This window comes from Aplysia californica, unplaced genomic scaffold, assembly GCF_000002075.1.
Source record: "Aplysia californica isolate F4 #8 unplaced genomic scaffold, AplCal3.0 scaffold00089, whole genome shotgun sequence".
In the NCBI taxonomy this organism is placed as follows: Eukaryota; Metazoa; Mollusca; class Gastropoda; order Aplysiida; family Aplysiidae; genus Aplysia; species Aplysia californica.
Window position 1 is genome coordinate 1,080,248 of NW_004797359.1, and position 25,859 is coordinate 1,106,106.

The following is a 25,859-nucleotide window of genomic DNA, read 5'->3' on the forward strand; positions in this document are numbered from 1 at the left end:
ATTTGCGACAGTTTTAGTGGCTTTATGTGTGATCTGCAGCAAACAGTACAGCAGTTTGACCCCTGAAACAGTGCATCTGTGTGCGGGAGTGAAAGTAAAAATTTACCCCTTGATTTGGCCCCTCTTAAATGCTTTTCATTACCATGTAGATCTACTGGTATAGATCTACTGCAGTGGCGTTTTGTGGGGTGAGGCTTGCAGCTTCAGCCCCACTTAGTTTTCTTCCCCAAAAAGTTAGATCTACTTCTCTGACTGACTTTTTAAAAATCGAAACAAAACCTTTCACAAAAAAATATAATAACGCATTTCGATTTTCTAAAAGTAAAAGCGAAACTTCACGAACACCCAGACGAAACTTCTGAAACATTAACTTGAAAATTGATCTGATTGGTCTGGGTACCAACTAATACTACCAGAACTACTACTATCTAGATAGTTCCGTCCAAGATCGGCTCTCCTTCGCTGTTGGGGAGAATAAAATATCATTGGTTTGTCGTTTAGGCCCCGGTGCTTATGTTCGGAAGGTTCCCACTTACTGAATATCACTGGGGTCTGGACTTTACGTGGCTCAAGGCCGAGACAAAGCAACTGTACAAAGTAAAGACACAATGATATTCAGTCTGTCTGGTGGTTCAAGCGGCTCGAGGGCTGAAGCCACACTGTGTCTCGTGATTAGGCAGGGTGCGCTCACAGAATTCTACTACTAAGTAGTAAGTGTAGAATTCTGTGGGTGCGCTTGACTTGACACCATATTTGTACACCCTCAGGGCTTCAGGTGAGGCGCCTCGGCTTCAGGCCAATGCGTAGACTGAACACACCCCCACCCCCTTTTTTCCATTGGCTTTCTGTGTGCTCTCTGGTTACAATTTACTTTTTCATCCTCTGTTGCCGTAAAGTGGGTAAAGCGTCGAGGCGAGATGCACTTTTCTATGGTAGGAGCTCGCGGCTCTTTCAGTTGTGATATTATGTTTTCTCAGGGTTTCCTAGACCCTCGATCCACCTTTTGCGTGGCCTTCCTCTTCCTTTATAGCCTGAGACTATGAGTGCTTGGTGTTGTTGTAGTCTTTTTTTTTTTTGTCCATGGAGATGTTTGGATGAGATAGGAGGGGTGCGCGCCGGTGGGTGACAGCGTTGGCCTTTTGAGTTCGCATTTCTATTTCTCTGTCAATGGACCCGTTTTCAGAAAAAGTACTGCCGAGATATTTAAGCTCCTTAACCTGTTTCAGTTGTTTATTATTGACATGGATGTTCAGGGGACTACGGTTTCGGCTCACTTTCATAACTTAAGTTTTTTATATGTTTATTTTCATGTTAAATTTCTCGCAACTGTTATTCGGTTCGGTAGGTGATTTTGGAGGCTTTGTTGGTTTGGGTGAACAAGACATTGGTCGTCTGTGAATAGAAGTTCATATAGGTTTTTTCTTTTGCTTTGGTTTGCGTCTTGCATTATTGTGTCCATGTATATTATCAACATAGGTGGATAGATAGAACGCATCGCCCTACGTCGTACTCCAGATCTTACTTTGAACCAGTCTGTGCCTTCCTCTGTTCTTACTGATCTCTTCTGTTGGTGTATAGAGCTCTGACATTATCTAACATTTGGTTAAACCATATTAAGTTTAATATAATGATTTCCATGGCCTAAGATTGTGCACGTGACAGGAATGAAATTTTGAGCGTGTGTTTAGTTCTAGGCCTAAGGCCTAGGTTCAGTTTTATTCTGGATTATGGAGACCGGACAAACAATAATAAAGCAAGCACCGTTGTATTGTATCAATGAGTTGGAGAAGTTGTAAATTGGAATCTAATGTTTGTTTTAAATACAGCAATGTTTCATGTATAATACTTATTAGAAATTCTCTTTGGTTCTTTATTACGTGAAGCTAAGCTCACTGTCAAGAGACTGAGACCACATCAAACAGCAACATTTTTACATCCAGTTGTGGATGGGTAGCAAACGATATATTTTAATCATGAATGGTTCTTCTTGAAGGATGCACCATTCAACAAAAACGTCACCGGCAAATTGGCTCAACATAAAAACCAAAGGACATTAATCATATAATCTACATGTATAAAGACACATTGGTGAGCAATTGCAGTTTCTTTATACTCAGTCAAATTCACTCTCTTTGATCGGCACACGTTCTATTTCCGGAAACTGTACCCTTACGTAGGCTTACCCTATTACGGTCTCTGGGCTTATCTATTCTGGAAGAAATATTTCTCTACAACATTACTGCACGCAAAGATGCAAGACTGGTGAATACGCTGAAAAAAGAAAACACATTAGGCCTATAATAATTCTCAGTTTTCATTGCTTGCTTTGGGAAAATTTTGGAAGGATATTTTCTCAGTTCCGTGCTTTCGTTATTGTGAACCACAACTATTTCATGTTTGTCACGTTGGTTTGGCTTTTTTTTTTTTTTATTCTTCAAGAGATAACAATTTGTTCCACTAAAAAAGAAAGGAAAAATAATTAGTAAATAAATATTAAATGTTATAAATAACTCCAACTGAACAAGAACTACCCCCGCCCCCCAGCTCTTTTTTTCCTTTTCACCTGGACAGATTTGGATTGAAAAGACAAATTGCATCATCATTAACCCATATCACTTATAAGAGCTTACTTGATCTAGTACTAATACATGTACACAACTCATGAGTCATCGTGGGCGTCACAAGGGGGTTGATGGAACTGGAATTTAAAACTATGATCTCGAAACAGTTGGGTCTGGTCGTCGATATGAGCAAAGATGGAGATTGGGGCGGGATTACGGATGCTATTGCTTTAAAATTAAATATATTGATTTTGTTGTCCAAATCTATTTCCAATCTATGTTAAGTACTTTAATTTTGGTAAAGTTATTTGTTTTGGGTTGTTGTTGTTTTTTCAAAAGTTAGCCTGAAAAGCAAATTTTAATTTCGAATCTACCGTGGAAAAACGAGGCTCTCAAGTGCAGCAAGTATGGCCTCAAGCTGACAGACTAATACACGTTATGCTATTTTTCTATTATGCGTTGATCATCATTTGTGGTTTTGGATATCGCGATGAAAGAAGTGGGTAAGGTCTGAGAGCGTTCAGCTTGCACAAACCAGCCAAAACATCAATAATATAAGCCTTTCTCACTCAGTGCCGGAGGCCACCAACATCAAATCAATCAGCATATCATCTAGGCCTACAAACTTCTGTATAGGGCATAGGGCCTGTCTGTCTCCACCTCTATGCAACCATATTCCATTTCCCAGAAGTCCGAATCTAAGTCCCTCTTTGAAATACATGTACTATTTAGGCCTTCCACTTTCACTCTGACTAAAACAGCGCCCAAAAAATGGATAGCTGATATTGATAGCTAGCTCTATATCATAAATTATCACCTTCCTCTTTCTCTTTCCCTGTGAATTTCATCAAAAAATAATACATGTATCACGTAAATTAAAATACCAATATTTAGCCATAGATCTATACGTCGGGTAGGTTGTAAGAGGGTCGAGCTTGCCGTGACCAAACTCTGAGATCACCCATGTCTAATGTACATTTTAAAAAAAGGGGGGGGGGGGGGGGGCTACACCTGAAGGCTATCTCGCTTATTACTGGACCGAATTTTACAAAATTTCGCATCTATAACAAAATTAGTAAGCAGTCTTAAAATCCGCAATCAAATTTGAGAAAAAAAAGTTTCGTTTCCATGGATACAGCGACCATATTGGATTTTGCTGGCATGTCTTACGTAATGAATACTGCACTTATTGCTCTTGGAAATTGATTTTTTTTTTTTTTTGCATTCGTGTTTACAAACCTTAGATCTAACAATTTGTCTGTTGTTTTTTTCCTAAACGAATTAGAAAATCTGTAATGAATTTTTTCCTGAGGTAGTATTCAAGTTTGCAAAAAATCCGTGAAAATCCGTAAATCTATTCCTTATATCAAAAATTCAATAGACAAATTAGTATTACATCTTCTGTTCATTCTGTGAAAGTTTCGTGAAGATTGGGTGAAAAATGGTGGAGTTATTAAAAAAAGTATGGAGGAAAGTCGCGTTTTGAGAAAACTACGGTCAATAAAGAGAAATAAAATATTGACTTTATGAGGAAATGGTGGGGATAAACATGCCCGGGTTTGGAAAAAGTAAGGTTTTGGGGGGTTCTTATGCGATGAAATAGTTGTAGGAGAGCCCGAAGAAGCTAAAAATGCCTACAACTCAAATTTCATAATTTTGAGTGGATCTTGACTTTGGGGGGTGTAGCCCTCCCCCCTTAACAATGGCCGCTTCCTTTAGAAAATGAAAAGTTTAGCCTCGTGGACTTTTACCATACTAGTAAATGTAGTCCCTTTTTCAATTTTCAATTTAACCGCCTGTACGGCTCTTAGAACAGATTACAATTATGTATTTTTGTCGAGGGCTACCCGGGAGGGGGATTTTGAAAGTGCTCTCGTTATTTTTTTTTTCATTTTGCATGCCAACGGTTTTCCATAAGCAAGCGTGTGTGCATACCGTTTAACTCGCATTTTCACAGAGCTAGGTCCATACCTTAACTATAGCACGAACTAAAATAATATTAATAGCTTTATACCCGTCATATAATATTTTAAAGAAGTTAGGCCTATTCAATTACAACCAAATTTAAATGCTGTTCTGTCTGTTGTAGTAAATGTAGTAAGAAAGCCAAGTTAAGTAGGCTACTCTACAACCTCCTGTTTTATACATACAGTGAGTATATAGTATGACGGCATAGGCTGTCTTAATACCATACTCATACTAAAATTGTATATGTAAGCAGTCTGTATATATTCGAGTTATTGGTTGGCTTTTTCACTTTTAAAACATGAGGCACACATGTATTTGCTTTCAGTATATCTATGAACTCATGTTTATAACCTCATAACAAGTTTAACAGTTTTAAACATATGTAGGATATTATAATTACATCTGATGCCAAATATTCCACAGAAGTAAAATGAAAAATTGTAATGGGTTAGGCAAGTCATGTCAATAAAATGAGCCTAATCATGGGGGAAAATAGAGAAACATCTTGCAGTGACTACCAAAATGAAAGTTCTGTAATTGAAATCCTAAGTATGGTCAACCCTTCTATAGAGCTGTGAATGCTGGACAATCACTGAACACATTGAATTTAAATACAATGTACAAGCAATAGAAACGTGGTTTTTTAGGAGACTGTTGAGAATATCTTGGAAGTAAAAGAAATCCGATGAAGTAGTACTTGAAGAAGTCAACGTGGAGCGATCTCTGATTAAAATAATACGGAAAAAATGCACTTTTTGGACACATGAATAGGCATAAAAGCCTCGAGCATATAGATCTAGCTCTCATTGGCAACATTGGAGGCAACCGAGACAGGACTGTAGCCTCAGACAATGTACTTATGGAGAGCCTAAACAGAAGGGTGACGGGGAAAGATCAGGATAATGTAGCTTTTTTGAGAGCATCCGAGCTAAGGAATATAAAGGGAGAACCATGTTCGCCAATGACTGTCGCACATCTGACTCTTGATGATGATGATGATGATGATGATGATGATGATGATGATGATGATGATGATGATGATGATGATTTTTCACATCTTAGGGCGAAAACATAGAGAACGCCGAAACATGAGCCGCTGAAGATCGACGCGGACAGGCGCCAGTGGGTGTCTGCTTGACTCCACATTGAGGGCGCCAAAAGCCTAGATTTAGATATAAGAAAACATTACACCACAACACAGCTGGTATCTATATGAAGCATTTATTTGGGGATTAAAAAACCTCGAAATTCCTAAAAAAATATTGCTTATAATGTAATTCTGTTTTCATGTCACCCTAACTTGACGATGCTGATTTCAAAAATGTAATTAGTTTTTGTCTACCGTGAAGCTCCAGCTCTGAAATGGCCATTTAAAATTGTCCCCTGTCCAGTGGGGGTCACGCAAACCGCTCAACCCGAGTTGGCGACGGCGAGACGGCGAGATGGCATTGAAAGTTCGCGACCTCAGTGCTTTCTTGTCGCATCTCCATTTTTCATAATCGTGAAAGCAGTTCACAGCAAATAGTGAGCTTAAGAAGAAGTCTCATTTATACTGTTCAAAAATTGAGATACGACAAGAAAGCACTGCGGTCGCGAGTTGACAGCGAGACGCCCTTCCCATTTTTTCGGCGTACTAATGTAGTTTGGATTCCGATAAAGTCGACAACGCCGATCCGAGCTTAAAGCCGCCTGTAGTCTGCCAGCTTTATGTGGGGCAAGAGGGAAATCACAATGGAATTTTTATACCTATCGGCATTACTAAGTCAGTCTCCGAAATCGGCGTTCTCTATGTTTTCGCCCTTATGCCTGAGTTTTACTTTGACTCCTTAGGCTACTGTCCCTACCACAAAAGTCACCTTGACCCGTCACTAATTGCAACCGAATTTCTGTTTGCTGTAAACTATATATTGTGATGCTAAGATAACACTGCACAAAATTATTTTAAAAAATCGGGTTAGGCATTATGGTGTTATTAGGCCTTCAATGACGTCACAATAACATAACATACATAGGATAAGTAATACTTAACACAACCCCGTCGTGTCGCATCTCATATTAAAAAGCATTAAATATTGTCTTTTTAATTAGAGCTACACTTGAGATTATTTATGACCAGAGCGGGCTATTTGCGGATATCGATAAGTTACATTAAGTGTGACACTCAGTCAATAAGACAATATATAATTAGAAAGACACTATTTCATTGACATGAAATACATAAATACATGTAGTGTAGTGGCACGTGGGACAAGTTAAAATGCGTTAATAAACATATTATATCTACTACATTGTACTTCACAATAAGAAAAGTGGGCTAACATATAAGTATCCTCTATACCAAACTAATGTTTTTGTGAATTAAGGCAGGTGACACCGTGGCACTCTCCACAAGCTTATGAGGATTCCAGTCCGTGTTTCCAACAGGACAGCGTCGAGTGTCACAGTTGTCCTTGTAGGTACATAGCACAATTTTCAGAAGGTCTGGGGATGCTGCCAACAAGGTGGTCATGATGGGAACATAATGCCCATCCTCATATTTCCATCCCCATTCTACGGGATTAAGCGTATCATTTCCCAACCACTGTTGCACCTGAAGATGCACTCTTAGGCTATGATACTTAGTAGCAGCTGATGTCGGAGGAAGTGCTTTATATCGCGCCTGTATAAAATCAAATGTTGTGCCTGTTGCAACTTTTGTGCAGAAGATACCATGGTGTAGTTCATCAGACTTTATTCTGGTTTTCCATTGTAAAGAAGCACAAGGGCTTTCTCGCCTGAAGCAGCAACACTTTGGGCAGATTGGTTTGTCATAAAATCTGTACCTCTAAGAGCATCATTTTGTTTTGTTGGAGCTTTTTCAAAGCAGTGCCTTTCCCGATACCGAATGATCTTGAGGTGGTGTCACAGCCAGTAAGGGAATGGAGAAAGAGAAGAGAATGTCGAAATGCCCCTAGTTGAATAATTAATCATTGAATAACCCATTGCTTAATTTTTAAGCTGGGATGTTTTTGTTTGAGTAGAAATAGATGTTATTAGCATGTTCATCAGCATAATGAACTAACAGAAGGAGAAGATCTGTATCTTCTCCTATTACAGCGGTATCTTTGTGCTGCGCACACTTGATTGCTGTTTGGACAATCTTAAGGTCAGCATCACATTTGCTGTCAATGGGAATGTGTCCTCTGTCTTCAAGCACTGACCCGAGGGCATTGATAAAACGTTGCTTATTTTCTTTGTTGACAAGAAAAATACCATTTGAAGATTGGAGAACCATGTCTAACTTAAAATGAACAGCTTGTCCTGTAATTCCTTCGGCTCTTTTGAGGCGTGTTACGTCTTTTGTCGACAGTCCAGACAAATATTTCACCAAAAACAATGGTTGCGTTTGGATAATTCTTACTGACATACAATAAGAAGCATAATATGTCTCGATAATACAAATGAAGGTGCTCCTTCGATCGTTGCCAGGGGATACGCAGCAGCAAAGACCCTCCATCAAATGACGATCTGCAGCTGGTGATGGCAGACCAGGCGTAACCGTTGCCCTTGATTTCCAAAGTTCTTCTAGCATAGCTGATTTGTTGGATTCATGAAGGTTATCTGCAGAGTCAAACAATGACGAGGGGTAGCAGCAAAGTTTGCGTGTAAAAATCACTGTCTTGTCTTCATATTTTTAAGTTGCAGCCCTGTCACTAATCTCTGAAACAACAACTGAGAGTCAATAGTTACATGGTCTTCCAGTTAGCCTTTAGAGATGTATTTGCAGTCATTACAAAAACCTTGTCTTTTTTCTTCAAGGACAATTCTGAGACTGATCCACCTTCAATTTTTCTGAGAATAGTTTGACCTACATCTTGTGCTTTGTCAACGTTGACAGCTATTTCTGCAACCACCCTCGTAACGATATTTCTCAGACTAGCGTCTTCAGCCAACGGATTTCTCTCATGAAGAAACTTGGTAACAGCCATCATATCTTGTGCTTCCTTCCTTTACAGATCTCGATGGACTCAGTTCTTTGTGCAGTTCAGCTGGCTTTGACAGAAGCCACGTTGCTGTCTGTAATACCTGGTAAGTGTTCATCAATAATAGCCTGCATGGAACTTAGCATACCAGTCCGGAGAAGGGGAGGGGGGGGGGGGGGGGGGGGGGGGGGAGTGACTTATCTACTATGATGCACGAATCATGGAGCACCCCATTTTTCATTTCACCATGGCTTCAACTTGAACTAGCATGAAAGGAGGTGAAAGGAGACAATTCTAGAGAAGAACATTTCTTGGTCGCTACTCGGATTAGAATCTGGGACCTTTGAATGACAGGCCATGAGAGCCTCTCCGAAAATTCAATTGTCTGCGTAGGCCTACGCACTTACAAATTTGTTATCCGTATCGGTATAATGAGAACATCGTGATGTCCCCCCATCACACGTACCCTTAGCGCTAAGCGCGTACGTACCTCTTCCACCCAAGCCAAAACCTCTGCTATTCAAGTTTTTCGATTGTGAAGGGGAATTTTTAACTGCATGGTAACAAAGAATGGTGAAATTATAATTTTAAAAAAGCGCTTGCGTCTCGAGTCTTCAGTTAGATCTATGCAAGGCAGGCTTATAGATCTAGATCTAGATCTAGTCAAGCAAACGGATTGGAGACGAGTCTTTAAAAAAACAACCACACACACGCGCGATACGATGGCACGATAGATTTAGAATCAAGATAGCGCATAATATATACGTTCGATACAAGGATTTTGCCACTCCACCTCGAACCAAAAGAAAGCAAAATCACCACAAAATAAGCCAGACGCGGAGAGTTGATCCGTGTTGAAATAGCGGGCATTTAATAATAATAATAATAATAATAATAATAATAACAGCAGAATAATAATAATAATTTTTAAAAAAAATATTCAAAACGGGACCGCGTGCGAAATGCGAAATGCGAAGATGCCGAGTCTGTCGGCCATGATTGATTGACCACAGCCGGCCAGCCTCAAGCTTCAACTTCAAAGAGTGCAATATAGATCTACCCCTTGCCCCGTGTAGTATTAGAAAAGAGACAAGTACAAACCCAAGTACATCTAGATCTACAAGGTATTTAAAGGAACATAAGTGTTGGTAGAATAGTACTTTCACTCCCGCACACAGATGAACTGCTTCGGCTCCGGGGTGGGGGGTCTCAAACTCACTGCAGTGCAGTCACTACACTACTGTTGTTTGAGTTTGCTGCAGATCACTTAAAGCCACTAAAACTGTCGCAAATCAGTTATTTTCAAGAAAATTTCAAATCTAACTGGGTAAGATTGAAGAATATCGGACCAGCGGACTGACTTTGCTTATGTCTCAACCTTAGGTTAGGTAGATCGGCGCTTTTTCGGCAGATCTAGATTAGATCTAGATTAGTTCCCACCCCGCAATTGTTATTCACGGGTTTTGGCCCGAAGAGTCAAGACGTCAAGAGTAGGGGGGTTTCAGGGTGACATAACAAAAACGAAGTGTATACAGACCCTGTAACCGGGAACAAAGTCATGAGGTATACAGACCCGGTAGGGGAACTCTTTTGTGATTTCGGAAAGTTTCAGCCCCCAGACCCGGTAGAAATCTAGTGTGTGTGTGTGTGTGTGTGAGAGAGAGAGAGGGAGAGAGAGAGAGAGGGAGAGAGAAAGAGAGGAGGGGGGGGGTGCTAGCAAAATATATGCCCCAGTTGGCAGGAGGGAACGAGAGAAAGATAGAGTGGGAAATAGGTGGGGACAAAGAAAGACAGAGACAAACAAAGAAAAAGAGAGGCGAGCGATACACAAGAGGAGAGAGAAAGAGAGAGAGAGAGGGGGGGGGGGGCTGCTCGATTGAAATTATGACATTGTAACTTGCTCTTTTCTTCAAATTGTGATTCCCCTAACTCCAAAACGGAGGAAAAAGGATCGTTCATCGAAATGACATCCGCAATCTTCATTTAGATCTGGGCTAGCCGCGAAACTAGATCAAAGATTTAGATCTAAGTTTGTCTGCCTAGATCTAGATGATAGATCTAGAAGCAAGAACCTAGGTCTACCCTGAGCCAAGAGGGCGCTGGAAACTCTCCGAAATCACAAAAGAGTTCCCTTACCGGGTCTGTATACTTTGTGACTTTGTTCCCGGTTACCGGGTCTGTATACACTCCCTAACAAAAATTAGGAAGGGGGGTTTCAGGGGGGCATGCCCCCCTAAATTTTACCACAATTTAATGGTTTGCTGTTGTTAGGTTTGATATCTTAGCTCACCGCGAATCAAACGTATAGATCTAGATCTAGACTAGATGTAGATCTAGGTCAGGCTCAAATAAGGGGGGTGGGAACTACCGAAAAAGCACTGGTAGATCTAGAAATCTAGATCTAGGCCTTAATAGGCTAGGAATTCATGATTCGAAGTGTATACAGACCCGGTAACTGGGAACAAAGTCACGAAGTATACAGACCCGGTAGGGGAACTCTTTTGTTGTTTCGGGAAGTTTGAGCCCCCCAGACTAGACCCGGTAGAAATCTAGTGTGTGTGTGTGTGTGAGAGAGAGAGAGGGACTGCTCGATTGAAATTATGACAATGTAACTTGTTCTTTTCTTCAAATTTTGATTCCACCAACTCCAAAAGCGGAGGAAAAACGATCGTTCATCGAAAAGACATCCGCAATCTTCATTTAGATTTAGGTTAGCCGCGAAACTAGATCAAAGATTTATATGTTTGTCTGCCTGGATCTAGATCTAGACCATAGATCTAGAAGAACCTAGGTCTACCCTGAGCCAAGAGGACGCTGAAACTCTCTGAAATCACAAAAGAGTTCCCCTACCGGGTCTGTATACTTTGTGACTTTGTTCCCGGTTACCGGATCTGTATAGCCTACACTCCCGTTTTTAATATTAATCCGATCCCAAATGGAGGGGAGGACTTCCGTAACGAGTGACCACTATGAGACAGACAGGGTTCCCGCGGCCTCCTTGAATTCAAGGAGTCCTTGAAAACTGCTTGAATTTGTTTTCAAGGAAAAATCTCCTTGAAAACTCCTTGAATTTGCATTCAAGGAAAAATCTCCTTGAAAATTCCTTGAATTTTGCCAGATCGGCCAGGAACACGTGTACAGGGTGAATCCCGGGGGCCCCTGGAATTACCCAATAATTTGAAAAAAAATCGCCGAGACCCGGAATGCAACGGGGATTTGATGAAATCTGTAAATTGCCCAGTGAAAGACTCAGGAAAATACATAAACGTTCTCGAATATTTGAAAACCTAATCCGTATAACGTCTTTGAGTCCATTTTTGCGGGTCACAGTTGTGATATATATATTCATTCGGCGTTTCCCGGCCTGAGAGTACGTTACACGCGCACAGGCGGTTATGGTGCCAAAAAGTGGAAGTGTATGTGTGATTCCGAAGCTCGATTGGGAAAATGAAGATCTACTTTCGCTTTCGTTACCACCTGGAAATTTGCCGGTAGGACCTATAGTAGTCTGATAGCTCTATATTTGTAACATGCAGGTTCTGCATTACATACGCTGTGTCGTCATGAAAATAATTAGTTTTTCCTGTGCTGTCACTTGTGAAAAAAAAACAAAGAAAAAGAAAGCTTCTTGCCGGGCTCGCCTTCATGACCGGTCATTGAACCAGTGCGTTTTCGTCACATCGTGAGTATCGGCGATGGTTGAGGTCACCAAAGTTCATGCAAATTCTGAGCGCTGCGAAGTATAGGACTCGGGAATGGGGGGATTATTTTATTTTTTTTAAAACGCATGCGGGGGAGGGGGGTGGGGTGGGGTTGAAGGCAACACCGGATGACAAAAACTGAACTTGGAAGCAGATTTTACTTTTCAGAATTTTGATTACTAGATCTAGATCTACTATCTAGAGCTCTCTGCAAAGCGCGCGTTGGTGCAGGCCTTGTGTGGAATCGGGATCAGTCTTACTCAAACTTTGTAAGCCGTCTTTTTGTAACTAAAGGGTTCCTGTTTCATTGATTGTACATATGTATTCTATATAATTTTAACTTTCTGTTCAAGATTTGCAGATTTTTTGTGTCACTGCATCTTGCCCTCCCACAGTTCTTACACCTCTCACACAGAATAGGTCTACTTGAGCCATTCATGTTATTGCTCTACTTTGAGTTAGAGCAATAATTTTTGTCTTTCACGTTTATAATATGAATCATGATACCAAGACTGGTTCTTGACAGTGGATATTCTGGTTCTAGGCCTTTTCTCAGGCTCAAAGCAAGATTCTTTTTTTTTTTAATAGTTAATATAGGCGAATATGATGATGGAAAAAATATGAATAAAAGTAAGAACAGACTGAAATACCTAAGTCACAGTATCCCAGTGCCACACTGACATCATGTTGTTGACTGGATATAATGTACCTACATGTGTGCGTGCCACGTGTGTGTCTATATATTATATTATTTATTTATAATATATATAAATGGAGCATACACTGTCATTGTTATGTAATATGCCCCTGGAGAATGGATGAGCCCCCCTCCACCCCGGCCTGGAAAATTGAGAAGGCGGGTTGGCAGTCACCCTGGAAACAGTTTTTGTAGGAAAATGGAAACTATTATATGGTTCCTTTCGGACAAGTGTAGGCGTTCGAAAATAGGCTTTCATCATGAATTTTTTTACCGAATCTCCTTGAATTTTAAAAATTTCTCCTTGAAACCTCTCTGAATTGATGGGAAGTTCATGGCAGGAACCCTGGACAGAGCAGAATTGAGGAGTAGGGGTAGAATAGATCTAGGGGTAGGGTTAGGGTTAGGCCTCTTCTTTATTGTGTTTGATGGGGTGGTTGCTCGTTATGGAAGTACTTCCAAATGAATGGAGAATCTTGGACCGGTAGATCTATTCATTACAAATTTGTGAAGGGGGAGACCCCCCTGAACCCCCCACCCCCTCCTCCACCCCAACCACTCGCCCCACCCACCCCACATTCTCGCGCAATAATGTATACGAGTGGTCCGATATTCTTCAATCTTCCCTCTAACTGTAAAATATCAAATTATTAATTATGGGTTAACTCACTTGCGACTGGGCCCTTTCACCAGTCACAAGCGTTGAAGACTGGCGTTTTTGGGGGTATTTCAATAAATCACCACAACACTCAGAATTACCCTATTGTAATCATTTTTTGTCACAGTAAAATAACATTCAAGCTTAATCTAATACAAAAAACAAAAGTTGTCCAATTACTTTAATTTGTATGATTTTTAAAAAAATTGGCATGAATTTGATATTCCGAAAAATTTCCAGAGACGTGACAAGTAGAATTAAATTCACTGCAACAACAAAAATAAAAGTTCAAAGTGTTCTGGTTTGATTTGTATACATGTGCGAGTGTTTGGGGAAAATATAAAAGCTGGTCTGTGCATTGATTCAGACCCATACACTGAATTACATGAGACAGATGTACGGCACGTCGTTGTGATTTCGTTGCGCGAAAAACAACACCGGTACTAGTGCTAGATCTTGCCCTAGAACTACGACTCTGGCCGTGTTCGGGTACATATTCAGGATCCTAACTATTAGACACATCATATTCTGAGATACTAGAACTAGTAAAACGCACAGAAGTATAGAAAACGGCGAAATTATGTGATTCTTGTTCATGCGACTTCTTCGACCGTTACTACGACGCGACTGTCGGATTACTATCAGCTGTATAGAAAAAAACAAAGCGCGAGTTCCGGTCTGTTCAACCCCAGTTGGGGTCACTGTCCTTCACCTTCAATAACTTAAAAACTACCGGCCCCAGAGATACGAAACGAAGTCTAAGTAGCTCAGGTTTGGCCAAACAAGGGTACGAGGCGGGTCTCGCGATCCGTGCGTGATTTGTAGAGCGAAAAAAAAATTCCAAAGTTGGTCACGCAGGGCTTGTGAGACTCGCGGCGGGGGTCACGCAACTGTTGTGTGACCCGTCTGAAGTGAGTTAAAACAGGCATGCCCCCCCTGTAACCCCCTAGATTTTCTTTTATCCCAGTGGGGCAGGCCCCCCTGGAACCCCCCAAATTGGTCCAAAGCACGTCATATCTCTACCCTCATCCTGCTGGGGCGGGGTTTTTATAATGTCGCTCGATTTAATATAAGCCTATTTCGGTACCTCGCCTGCATTCTGGTCCCGCGTCAGTCTGGCCCCTGGCTCAGCGCACGCGCACCGAGCATCATCTCAATTCAGGTCCTTCATCGGATCCGCTTTCACGCAGCTCAAGTGTGTGCGCGTCAGTCTGCTTCAAGAGTTTGTGTGCTTTTGTGCCTTCTTGCCTTCTTCTAGAACCGCCTGTGTTGGTTCGTAACTGAGACGTACGTCTCATTCAAAACACGCCAAGTTGGTAGCTCTAGATAAGATGTTTGCCCAATGAAATTATCTATATAGAACAAAATGACCCACTTAGACATGAGGAGCTCGAAAGGATAGTCTGGAAACAAGACTTTCATTTTTACAAAAAATCTTTCAAATGAGCTTGATTTTGTAATGAAATACTAGACATGATAAAAAATAAGCTTGTTTGATCATTTTAAATACTATTAGATACAAAGAACAATTTGAGAGGAAAACATTCGGAAATTGAATTCAGTGCTTCCACTCTTCTGTATTTTTACGGAAATCCGTACTTTCTGCCAGTTCCGTACTTGTTCCTCCATCATTATCAACTCCCTCCGTAAAAAAAATGCAACAGCGTAGGACTAGATGTCTACTGAAATTCTGTAGCAAAAGGTCCGTACTCGCCTTCGTATCATCTTGTATAAGCTACGGATATTTACGGTAATTCTCTTGGCAATAAGTTAATGTTATAGTTTTATAGAGACCTGCCAGATTGCGCATTTCCAGCAATCAACCATTATTCCGCTATGCCTCATGCGTTCATTGCGGGTTGGTCGGCAGTACATTTTTACCTACAGATTGATAAAAATCTGGCGAACTTTTTGTGCCAATTTCCTCCTTTCTATCATTCACTCATTCCGTTTGTCTATCTTTGGACTGTTGCCACGGCTGGAAAATATGCGCTTTGATCAAGTATTGACTTGCGATCTTAGACGGAAAATTACTCTCAGAAAGAAACTTGTTTGCTAATTTATTGTCTAGGTCTTGAGAAATTATCAATGCGAAGATTCAAGGCACGGGAACACGATAAGGGCCGCGCTGAAATAAATTGTGCTAAAACTACTAAAATCAAGAATAGATCTAATTCGAAGTGGTGTTCCGAGGTTGTGACATGCAACATTCAGAAGTGAAAATTGTGGAAAATTATGGTATACCCTGGGTAACTGTATTGTGAAGGTGCATATCTATTCATTATTTCCAGGTTTGCCTTCTATCAATCGTGCGATGACAACTTGATTGAATTATAGAAGCAATGTAAAGGGAACCTGCTTTTAACAGACCTGCCACTCTTCCCGATTTAATCGGGATATCCTGATTTTTTGCTCCAAATTTCAAGCATCCCAATTTCGGTCGCCAGTATCCTGATTTTTTGTCGTTGCGTCTGTTGCGTCCGATTCTTAGAAAAAAAAAAAAAAGTTCTGCAATCTCTTTTGCTTGGAAGCACCGATTGGACTTTTTATGGGCAGGAACTTGGAACGCTATTTTCTAAAGCATCTATGCCGAATCTAGTAGATGACTCATTCACGTTATTTCAAGTAAAGTCGAAGTAGTATCGATTTTGAATTCCGACATGGATACGCTCAAGATCAACTTTTGCTTTTATGACCCAGAATTCTCCGATTGTGTCCTGATAACTGTAACAATTTTGACATGGGCCAAAGAATGATCTATTCGTTGTTCTGCTGTTGCTTTAAAAGCAAGCTTCGTCGGAGTTCTAGTTAGTCGGGCCCATCATCAAGACCTTGAAACTTTCAAACGTTCATTCGCTTCACGTGACATGACCTTGTACGTGTGAGTAGCGCGTGTGTCGGGGACCGTCGGCTGTCGGGGTAAACAAAGTTCATTCACACCGGTCACGTTGGTCGAGGTGTTTTTCGGGACATAAAGTGCGTGCCGTGATACAGGTACTAATTGAGGGGAAAGGAATAAGAAAAAAAAATAAATGAACAACCTTGGCGCAATCTTTTTTTCGGCGGGGGGGGGGTTGCCTTGCATGTATATGCGATGGAAGTAAAACGTATGAAAACGCGGGCTTTTTGCAGCTATGTGTCGGTTATTTTCAAAACTACGAGTTTCAGCTTTATTGCAACCTGCGCTCCCCCTGTCTATCCGACTCGGACTCGAGTACATATAAGCTGTCTTTCAGTTTTCCCACTATTTAGAGGCCCAAATGTGAACTTATTCCTAAAAAGTTTTGTCTTGCATACTTGCCTCATAAAATGGAACAAGGACCCCCACTCCCCCCAGTGCCCCTTATGACTGATTTGCCGTTGATCCCGATTTTTTTCACCAGATCCTGAGTTTTTTACTCCAAAATCCTGATTCTTCGATTTCATAGAGTGGCAGGTCTGTTTTAAACATTGCCAGCAATGGAAAGATATGTAGGTGAAAAAATCAAACAAGACAAAATGTTGGCGAACAAATAAATGTTATGGGTTGTAGGCAATCTCTTCAAACAGGCTCCCAAATGCCATTTTTAATCCTCTAAAGGCACTAAATTCCAATTTCTTCGGTGGCTTCGCCCCCTGATCCCCCCACCGGAACGCTGTCCTTGGACCCTGCTAGGCCCCCGGCTGAATTTTCCTTACTTTTCAGCTTCAGCTGGTGGAAGCACTGTATATTTTCCCCTTACTGAATAAAATGTGGGAAAGTGGAATTATGCATAATGGACATTTAAAAAATTATTTTTTTACTTTCCATCCAGATACAAAAATTGGTTTTTTCTTTTTATGGTTGGAATGAATGTAGAGATTTCACTTGACTTATTTTAAATTAAAGTCAGCTTGAGTAAACGACTTGACTGTGTTTGATGTGGTCCTCAGCTTCAGTGCGATTTAGTCAATTGCTGGAAAATATTTATGTTCCAGCAAACAGCAGCTTTAATTCAAGTGATAGGCACTGGTATAACCATGGTCGAAGTTGTTAACTCTCTTTTGTTGTAGCAGATTTGAAAGTTTCTTGTACGAGTACTTGAGTTTTAGAAGTTACAAAGAAGGATGGGCCCAGTCTATCCCCTCTGTGCCAGGAATGTTATGTTTTGTTCCAGACACTTTCATAATTTTCTGCGGCAATGGACCTGTTTTATTTCCTCATTTTTAATGGATGTTTAAGAGTTGCGATAAAGACATTGCATCATATACTGGTATTGTTTGAAATATGTGTTGCAAAAATTGTGTCTTTGATCACAGGCACCGGAGTCTTGACATGATTTAAACCTCCCAAGATGTCTAAAAAACGGCCCACAGAAAGCTCATGGGACAGGTATGCATTTATTGGTACTGGTGGTTTTCATGAGAATATGTGTTGGATTGCATTTCATGTCATGAGTTTAGTAAAATAGTAGAATTAGTATGTCCAAATTACACCATACACATGATAAAAGAATTGTTGATGTTTGTCAATTAATATGTAATCGCAAAGAACTTTGATCTTTGTGGTTTCAGTTAAACTTGCCATATAGGAACTCTGTTAGTGGAGCACAGTATTTGACCTCCACTAACCCTTCCCCCTTTCAAGTAACCTGCCTCAGATGTTGTTATTGATTTTTTATTTAATTTATTTTTTTTATTGTAGACCTAGTGTCTGATGGAACTAAAGATACACACACCTACTTTGTAAATGATATTTTACGAAGTTCCTTGCAAAATTTAAGAACAAAAAATCCCCATGTTTTTTTGTGATTTTTCTCTTGTTGTATTTTTTAAGTGTTAATTTTTGTCCTTTTTTTCTCTTCAATTAAAGTGATGAAGAGCTTCTTAGTGACACATCTGGGATCACAGCATTCCCAAAGACAACTGAGGTATGTATGATTTGCTATGAGGGGAAAGAGATAAATTTCATCATGGGACGACATCTTATAAAATTATTTGTATTTTGCTTTGAAATTGTTCTCACTTATACTCAATATACACTCTCCGTTGTTGTGGAAAAACAGCACCATAAAATTGTAGACTTAATTTAATGGTATTGAGTTTATTCTGTGTTGCTGACTGCATGCAGTGACACTAACTTTAAGCACTGTGTGGAGAAGCAAAGCAGAATAAGCAAATTCTGTTAGAGTTGAGTGCTGATTGTAATACTTTTTTCATCTGCAGTGATATGGGTCGTGATCTGAAACAGGTTGTTTGAGGCAGTTTTACTGTTTGTTTCAGCTTGATCTGTTAGGAGATGATGGAGAGCTGGATGAGGATGCATTGCTGGGCATGGATGAGGCAGGAGCAAAGGCCGTGTCTATTTCCTTTGCAAATGATTCTGTGAGACCGTTGATGGGCAGGTTAGAATCAATTGTTTCTTTACTAACATGTTTTGTTTTTTTTCTCTTCTCTATACTTTGAGTATTTGATTATTTCATTGTACTGTCTAACCAGTTTGTAATTGTGTTGCAGCCTTTATTTAAATTTGATGTTTCAAAGCTTGTTGGTTGGTGGTTGGCGGGTGCTGTGGTGTGGTTTGCTCTTTCTTTCTTATCAAACTTCTATCATCCTGATCTCTCCTCCTTCTTGTTTATGTTTGTTACTCTCTTGTTACACCTCTAATCTTTGACACTTATATGACCTTATTGTGTTGCAAATGCTGTAAAACATTTACTAAAACAAAAAAAAAAGCTTGTTGAACACTGGTCTTCAGTGGACAGTGCTTGTTTGCTTATCAGTAAAAGTCACAAGTTGAAAGTCCTGCAATGCTGTGTTGTACTCTGATTGAATAGAGAGTGGGTAAGATGTTGATAATTTGTGGTTAAACCGTAGTAAGTACTAATACTAGAGCACATTTATATATCTGATTCTGATTCTTGTTCACTGGTACGGATTTACTTAATCTTGCACATATCACCCCAGAGTCCACAAGCCATTCAATAACTTTATTTTTTCACAGGCAACATTCTCATCTTTCAAGAGCAAAGAGCTCACATGCTGTTGGGGAGGTAAGAAATATTGGATAAAACTTATGTAGCTCTGTCTTTGGAATGTGTATAGCATCCACACATAAAGCATATGCTTCTGGTCTATATCTCAAAATTAAAGGTGATTCTTCTCCCCACTCACTTTAAAGAAAAAACTGGATTGTTTTTCTGTATTTCCTCATCTTACTTTCATGACTTGATTGACTCTTACTTGTGTGTGTCATGTCACAATCTTCTATTTGAATAATCCATGGAAGATGCCTGGGGTCTTTAAAAAAAATGGCTGTGACTGTTGGATTAGTACATTTTTAGTCGTGAAACAAAGTGCTGTTGTCAAGTACTTTGAGCCTTCATGTTTTCATTCTGTGATCCCTTTAAGTTTAAGCTACAAAATGGTTTGATTCCTTTGCTTGCATAATATAGCTGTTTTTACTGAGCAAAGGTAACAAAAGAGAGGAAAGCTCTCCTGCCGTAAGCTGACAAACCGCCTTAAAAAAATTATGGCACCAAATTTTTTACTCTGCTCACTCGAAAGCCCGATCAGTTTCCCTACTTATTGAAAAATCAAGGTGAAAGTGTGACTAGTTTTTGAATGAATTAGAATTCAAACTTCGGAATAATAACTTTTTTAAATGGTTAGGCTGACAAAAAGCCTGTTCATCTCGAAACTGCTGTGAATTTTTAAAAAAAGGTGTTTTGTCAGCTTACGGCAGTATTGTGATGGTGGTTTCGTTGTTGTGTTACTTACAAGTTACAATTTCTTGTGAGTTGAATGAATGAATGTGCTTTAGATGGTCATGTTCATGGATTGATTACAAGTTCACCCGTGTATACCCTCTTCCATACCCCCCCCCCCTCTCTCTCTCTCTCTCTCTCTCTCTCTCTCTCTCTCTCTCTCTCTCTCTCTCTCTCTCTCTCTCTCTCTCTCTCTTTCTCTCTCTCTCTCTCTCTCTCCCTCCCTCCCTCCCTCCCTCCCTCCCTCCCTCCCTCCCTCCCTTTTCTGCTCTTTTTATGATTTAATTAATTTTAAGTGTCTTAATATTCTACTCCTCGTCAGCATACAATTCCAAACAAAAGTATACTTTCTGTAGTGGAAGAATAATAATAAAGCATTGTCAAAAACGATCTTTCAACATCAAAAGATCTTAAATTCCTTAAATAAGTAAAGTCTTTGGTTTGCTTTTTTTTATTATAATAGTATCTAGATGATTATTCTGAGTTTAATATCGATTGTTAGTCCCTGGTATATGTAGTTTTGGTGGCATCAACTTGTTTTCCCTTAATGCGAAGTAAAAGAATTCTTTCCAAAATAAAAAGTATCGTTTTCTTTGTTCTAGTTACTCAAATGAGAGGAAGCTTGTTGTCCCTGGCAGGTGAAATGTTCTCTTGACAGGGAGGGACTGTTGAAAGGAATTTATGTTATTCTCCTTTTTTATTGTCCTCAGGTCAACACAGGTGTTGATGAGCAAGCTTTTGTCTTTGAAGATACAGACACAGCTGATCTAGAACATGAGCTCAATGCTGGAGAGGAGGAGGATCCTGCCTATTCTATGGGAGTTGAGCAAAGTAGAATGTTTGAAGTCACAGGTGAATGATAGTTTTTTCAGTGCCTGGCAGGACACTATACTCATTCATTGCTTACTGCAGTAGTAAGAATAATTTCTTTGAGATCAGTTTAATATTCCCCATATTTACATAGGTTTTTTTGTGGACTGGTCATACACTGTACCTTTGATGTGAGTTGTATAGTTTTTATTTACTTCTTGGGGCAGGTGAGGCAGCTGAGGACTATTTCGCTTATTTTTTTTACCAAGTTTCATCACATTTTGATTATTCATACTTTCAGTTTCTTCTGTTTTGTGTATTAGTGGTATGAGTACTCACCATTCTCTGGTTTTCTGTGATGGCTACTCCTCTCTAGTGATTGTAACTCTTCAGCACTATGCTGGGTAGATTCCAAAAGAACAGTTACATTTTTCCATTGCAGGTTCAGACCATTATCCCCAAGAAGTTGGTTACCAGGAAAATTATTCTGATAACACTCAAGAGATTCATCAAAATGAGGACTATCATGTTGACAGGTAAGTAAATTCTACATTTTCATTTTGACTGTTTTGAGATCAAGTGCCCCTTGCAAGTTATTGTAAACTGGCTATGTCATTGAGCAACAGTGTTCAACATTGGAATGGTATAAAGTCTTTTATTTTGAATGCTTAGGGCATTTCTACTGAGCTGGCCTTAAATTTTATGTTTCAAATGCCTAATGTGCCAAGTGCTGTGTGTTGCCAAATAGAATTAAGTTGGTCATGTGAGTTTCTTTTTTTAAATTTTGAAATGCTCTCCCAATTTTACATATTTCATTTGTGTGAAGTTAATTTTTAAATAACATAATTTTTGTTCCGATTTTTATACTTTACTACAACCTCATTATTTATGCTTCCATACAACAGCACCGTGACTTCAGAGTCTCAAGGAGAGTATGGAGAAATGGGGTCCGCATCTTATAGTGACAGAAGTGCATTTCCTGGGACTGCTGTGTCCAGTGGCGATGGAGGGGATGATGCAGCTAATCACAGCACGGGTGTAGAGCTGGGTTATGATCAACCTACTGAACAGCATGATCAGGTGAGGAATGGAGTACGTTCTCTTACATTCTCCTTCTATTTCTCCTTTTTCAATTTTGCTACCCTCTCCACATGCTATCTTTTGACAATATCTCACAGTAAAATGTAGAAGTCTGTCTGTCTGTCTAAAAGTGTGGTTTTAAATATTCTTTTCTGTTTAAAATGCTTTTTGAAGCAGCAGCTTACATCTGTTTGAAGTGTTAGTTTTTTCTGAAGAATTGTTGCATTTTATAATGTAAATACCTCTGCAATATACCACTTGCAGGCCAGAACATAAGCATACGTCAGTGACATGTTAGTTAGTGGTCACTTGGTTGTGTCCTTGAGCCAAACATGATAAATGTAGCTAAAAAAAAACAGGGTGCTGCACAGCTGTGACTATCAATGGCATGTTTGGAAATCTGTATATTTCAGTATGAACTTAAGCCTATATACAGGGTCGGGAAATCGGGAATTTTGAGATGGGTCAGGAGGTCGGGAAAAAGTCGGGAATTTTGTGATGGGTCGGTAGGTCGGGAAAGTATAGGGCCTGTGTAATGTGCAGCTATCTAGACTGCTTGGTTGATGAATCCTAAAGAAGAAATGTAATTGAACCGCTGTGACGGAAGTGTATGTGTGACACCGAGGCTCGATCGGGAATAATCAAAATCTGCTTTCGTTACCGCCCAGAAATTTTCCGGTAATAGTCTGATAGATAACGCAACATTTGTAACATGCAGGTTGTGCATTATGAACGGTGTGTCGCCTTGAAAATAAATCAATATTGAAAATTGCCCTCTGCTGTCGCTTGTGGAAAAAAAGAAAAAGAAAAAGGAGTTATACAAGTGTCTTGACAGGTTCGCCCTCGTGACCGGTCAATGAACCTGTGAGTACCGGCGGCCTGAGCGCTGTGAAGTATAGGACTCCTTTATAAGATACACTCGTGGAAGGGGATTGGGGGGGGGGGGGGGAGCTGAAGGCAACGCTAGAGGACAAAAACTGAACTTGGAAGCAAATTTTTAGCATTTTGATTACTACTAGTACTACTTTAGAGCTCTCTGCAAAGCGCGCGTTGGTGCAGGCCTTGTGTGGAATCAGGATCCGTCATGCCTTGTTATTGAACTAAAGTGTTCGCGTTTCATTGGATGGGGTGATTGTAATTTATATCTAGATCTATATTTTATTAGCTTTCTGTTCAAGATTGGCAGATTTTCAGTGTCACTGCATCTTGCGCCGCCCCCCGCCCGGTTCTTACACCTCTCACACTGAATAGGTGTACTTGAGCCATTCTATTTATTACTCTAGTTTGAGTTGCAGCAATGGTTTTCGTCTTCACGTTTATTATATGAATCAGGACACCCAGACTGGTTATTGACAGTCGATTTTCTAGTTCTAGGTCTTTTTTCAGGCTCAAAACAGGATTCATTTTTTTATATAGGGTCTATAGTTTGTTATGTTGGCTAATATGATGATGGGAAAATATAAATAAGTAAGAACAGATTGAAATACCAAAGTCTCTCAAGATCCCAGTGCCACACTGACATGTTGTTAACTGGATATAATGTACCTACATGTGTGTGTGTGTGTGTGTGTGTATTCACAAACATATACATGTATTATATTAGATATAAATGGAGCACACGCTTTCATTGTTATGTAACGTGTTCCTGGAAAATGGATGAGGCCCCCCTTGGAAAATTGAGAAGCTGGTTTGGCAGTCACCCAGTATTATAGTCATCTATTGTTTGAAGACTATACTACAAAATGTACATTTGCATTCATTTATAGACATTTTGACTCTTTATCTTTGATAGATTGGCTTTTTTGGGGATCATTCTTGACGTGCAGCGGCCTGATTTTTCCCTCGAATTGGGGTTTTGACAAAAATTTGGGGGTCTTGAAAAAATTTTCCAGGATTTGGTGGGGACCCTGTATATATGTATTTATGTACAGTTTTATATTATACCATTGTTAATCAAATTTCACCACAGGAATCAGAAAAAGTGGAATCTTAATTTTAGAAATTTTTTAACATGTTTCCGTCATAGCTGGAGTATGTTGCAGCTGTTTTCGAGGGAAGCTGTTTTGGGACGTTAAGTAGACTATGGATGGTGTTATTGTTATTTTTTTCCAAAATGTGCTCTGTTTTGCTGTATTTTCTTGTCCTGCTTCCACCACTTGATTTATCCACTAATTTATGTGCAGTCTACAGTTCAGCTGAAGTTGTTTTGTTTGTGATAATCCTTTACAAATTTGAAGGCAACTATGTGTCAAATAATAACTCAGTAAAGCATCCTCTTGAGGATTCTAGAATGCTGTAGTTAGTTCGTAATCATTATTGGTATACTCTTCATTTGCATTGTATATTTCGATGCACAGGTGCATTTAGAGTATGCTGACGCTCAGGCAGGGGATCAGGTTCTGGTCACAGAAGATTCTGTGAGTACTAGCAAAAGTTATTGCTGCATTTTATTTAACATCTTTAATGTTTGGTGATTGGAGCTGATGTGTGTTTCGATTGGATCAGATTTCATAATTTTGTTTGTTTGTGTTTGTTAATGTTGTTGAAATAAGGGAAATTTCCTGGAAAAGAATTCTGATAAAGATATGAAATATATGGCAGAGGGAGAATTCATTGGAGATTGTCAAAAATCTTCTGTATTGAAGCTTTGGGTTTCTGTCAGTCTACCCTCTGCTCCTGACTTGGATGTACTTATCCACTTATCTGCCTACTTAGGTTTGTAGATATGGTCAGATTGTTGTTTGATTCAATGGATCTCTTCCTCTTCTGCATGAAGTAGACTTTAAGACGCACATTTTATGACTTCTTAAATCTCAAATCAAAGTTCTTTATTTAGTTTAGAGCCATGGTATTTTTACTTTGAGTAGAACTAGTGGCAATTGTCACTAATTGCCAGTGCATCCTAAGTTTGAGAAACTCAGAGCAGCTTATTACGTAGAAAATACAATTAATGTACCCACATGTCAATATTATATTTCCTCTATTACCAGTGATAAAGAAAATGTCTAATGTACTGATGTGGCTCTTTGTCCAGCTCACATTATTTGTGCAATCTGTGTAGGATCTTTTGGAACACTTATCTTGTTTAGCTCTAAATAGTTCTTCCACCAAAAAGCATGGCAGACGGATGACGCTTTACTGTTGTTGTTATCGATCCAGATCACGCTTTACTTACAATTTAAAAATTGCTTTCAAAGTATTAAAACAAAACCAACTTTATGGCGCCATGTCTGATGTTTTACATCGGAATTCTTGATTCAAAGTAAAATTTTTGGTGCCGCATGTAAAAGAAATAAATTAAGAAGAAAAAGCAACCAGGAGAAAATCTCTCACTTCAGCTTAGATATATCGATCACGTGATTAAATGTATGCCTCTGCACAAACGCATTCCTTCCTCGAGAGAAAGCATCTAATCTCAGGGCCTTGCTGGTTCACTTCAGAAAGCCCCGCCAAGATCACATCAAGATGTGTTCTGTGCATAATACTATGAATACTTGGTATTAATTTTAACCGGGAAAAATTATAATTGTAACAATAAAAGTAATCATTTCTAAAGCTTAGTCATCATCATCATGATAATCATGATCATGATCATGATCATGATCATCATCATCATCATCATCATCATCATCATCATCATCATCATCATCATCATCATCATCATCATCATCATCATCATCATCATCATCATCATCAT

The 25,859-nt window shown here is 39.6% G+C and overlaps 1 protein-coding gene across 1 annotated transcript in view; it reads left to right on the top strand.

The window, feature by feature from the left end:
- Positions 1-9,471: 9,471 nt before the first annotated feature.
- Positions 9,472-25,859, top strand: part of LOC101845837 (collagen alpha-1(V) chain) — a 31,708-nt gene continuing 15,320 nt past the window's right edge. Inside the window, exons 1-9 of the mRNA XM_005094798.3 lie at positions 9,472-9,615; positions 17,826-17,898; positions 18,379-18,436; positions 18,789-18,910; positions 19,510-19,558; positions 20,983-21,124; positions 21,525-21,618; positions 21,988-22,162; positions 24,520-24,579. Of these exons, the coding sequence (XP_005094855.1) occupies positions 17,861-17,898; positions 18,379-18,436; positions 18,789-18,910; positions 19,510-19,558; positions 20,983-21,124; positions 21,525-21,618; positions 21,988-22,162; positions 24,520-24,579 (738 nt within the window). The 5' untranslated portion in view covers positions 9,472-9,615; positions 17,826-17,860. The remainder of the gene's footprint in view (positions 9,616-17,825; positions 17,899-18,378; positions 18,437-18,788; positions 18,911-19,509; positions 19,559-20,982; positions 21,125-21,524; positions 21,619-21,987; positions 22,163-24,519; positions 24,580-25,859) is intronic.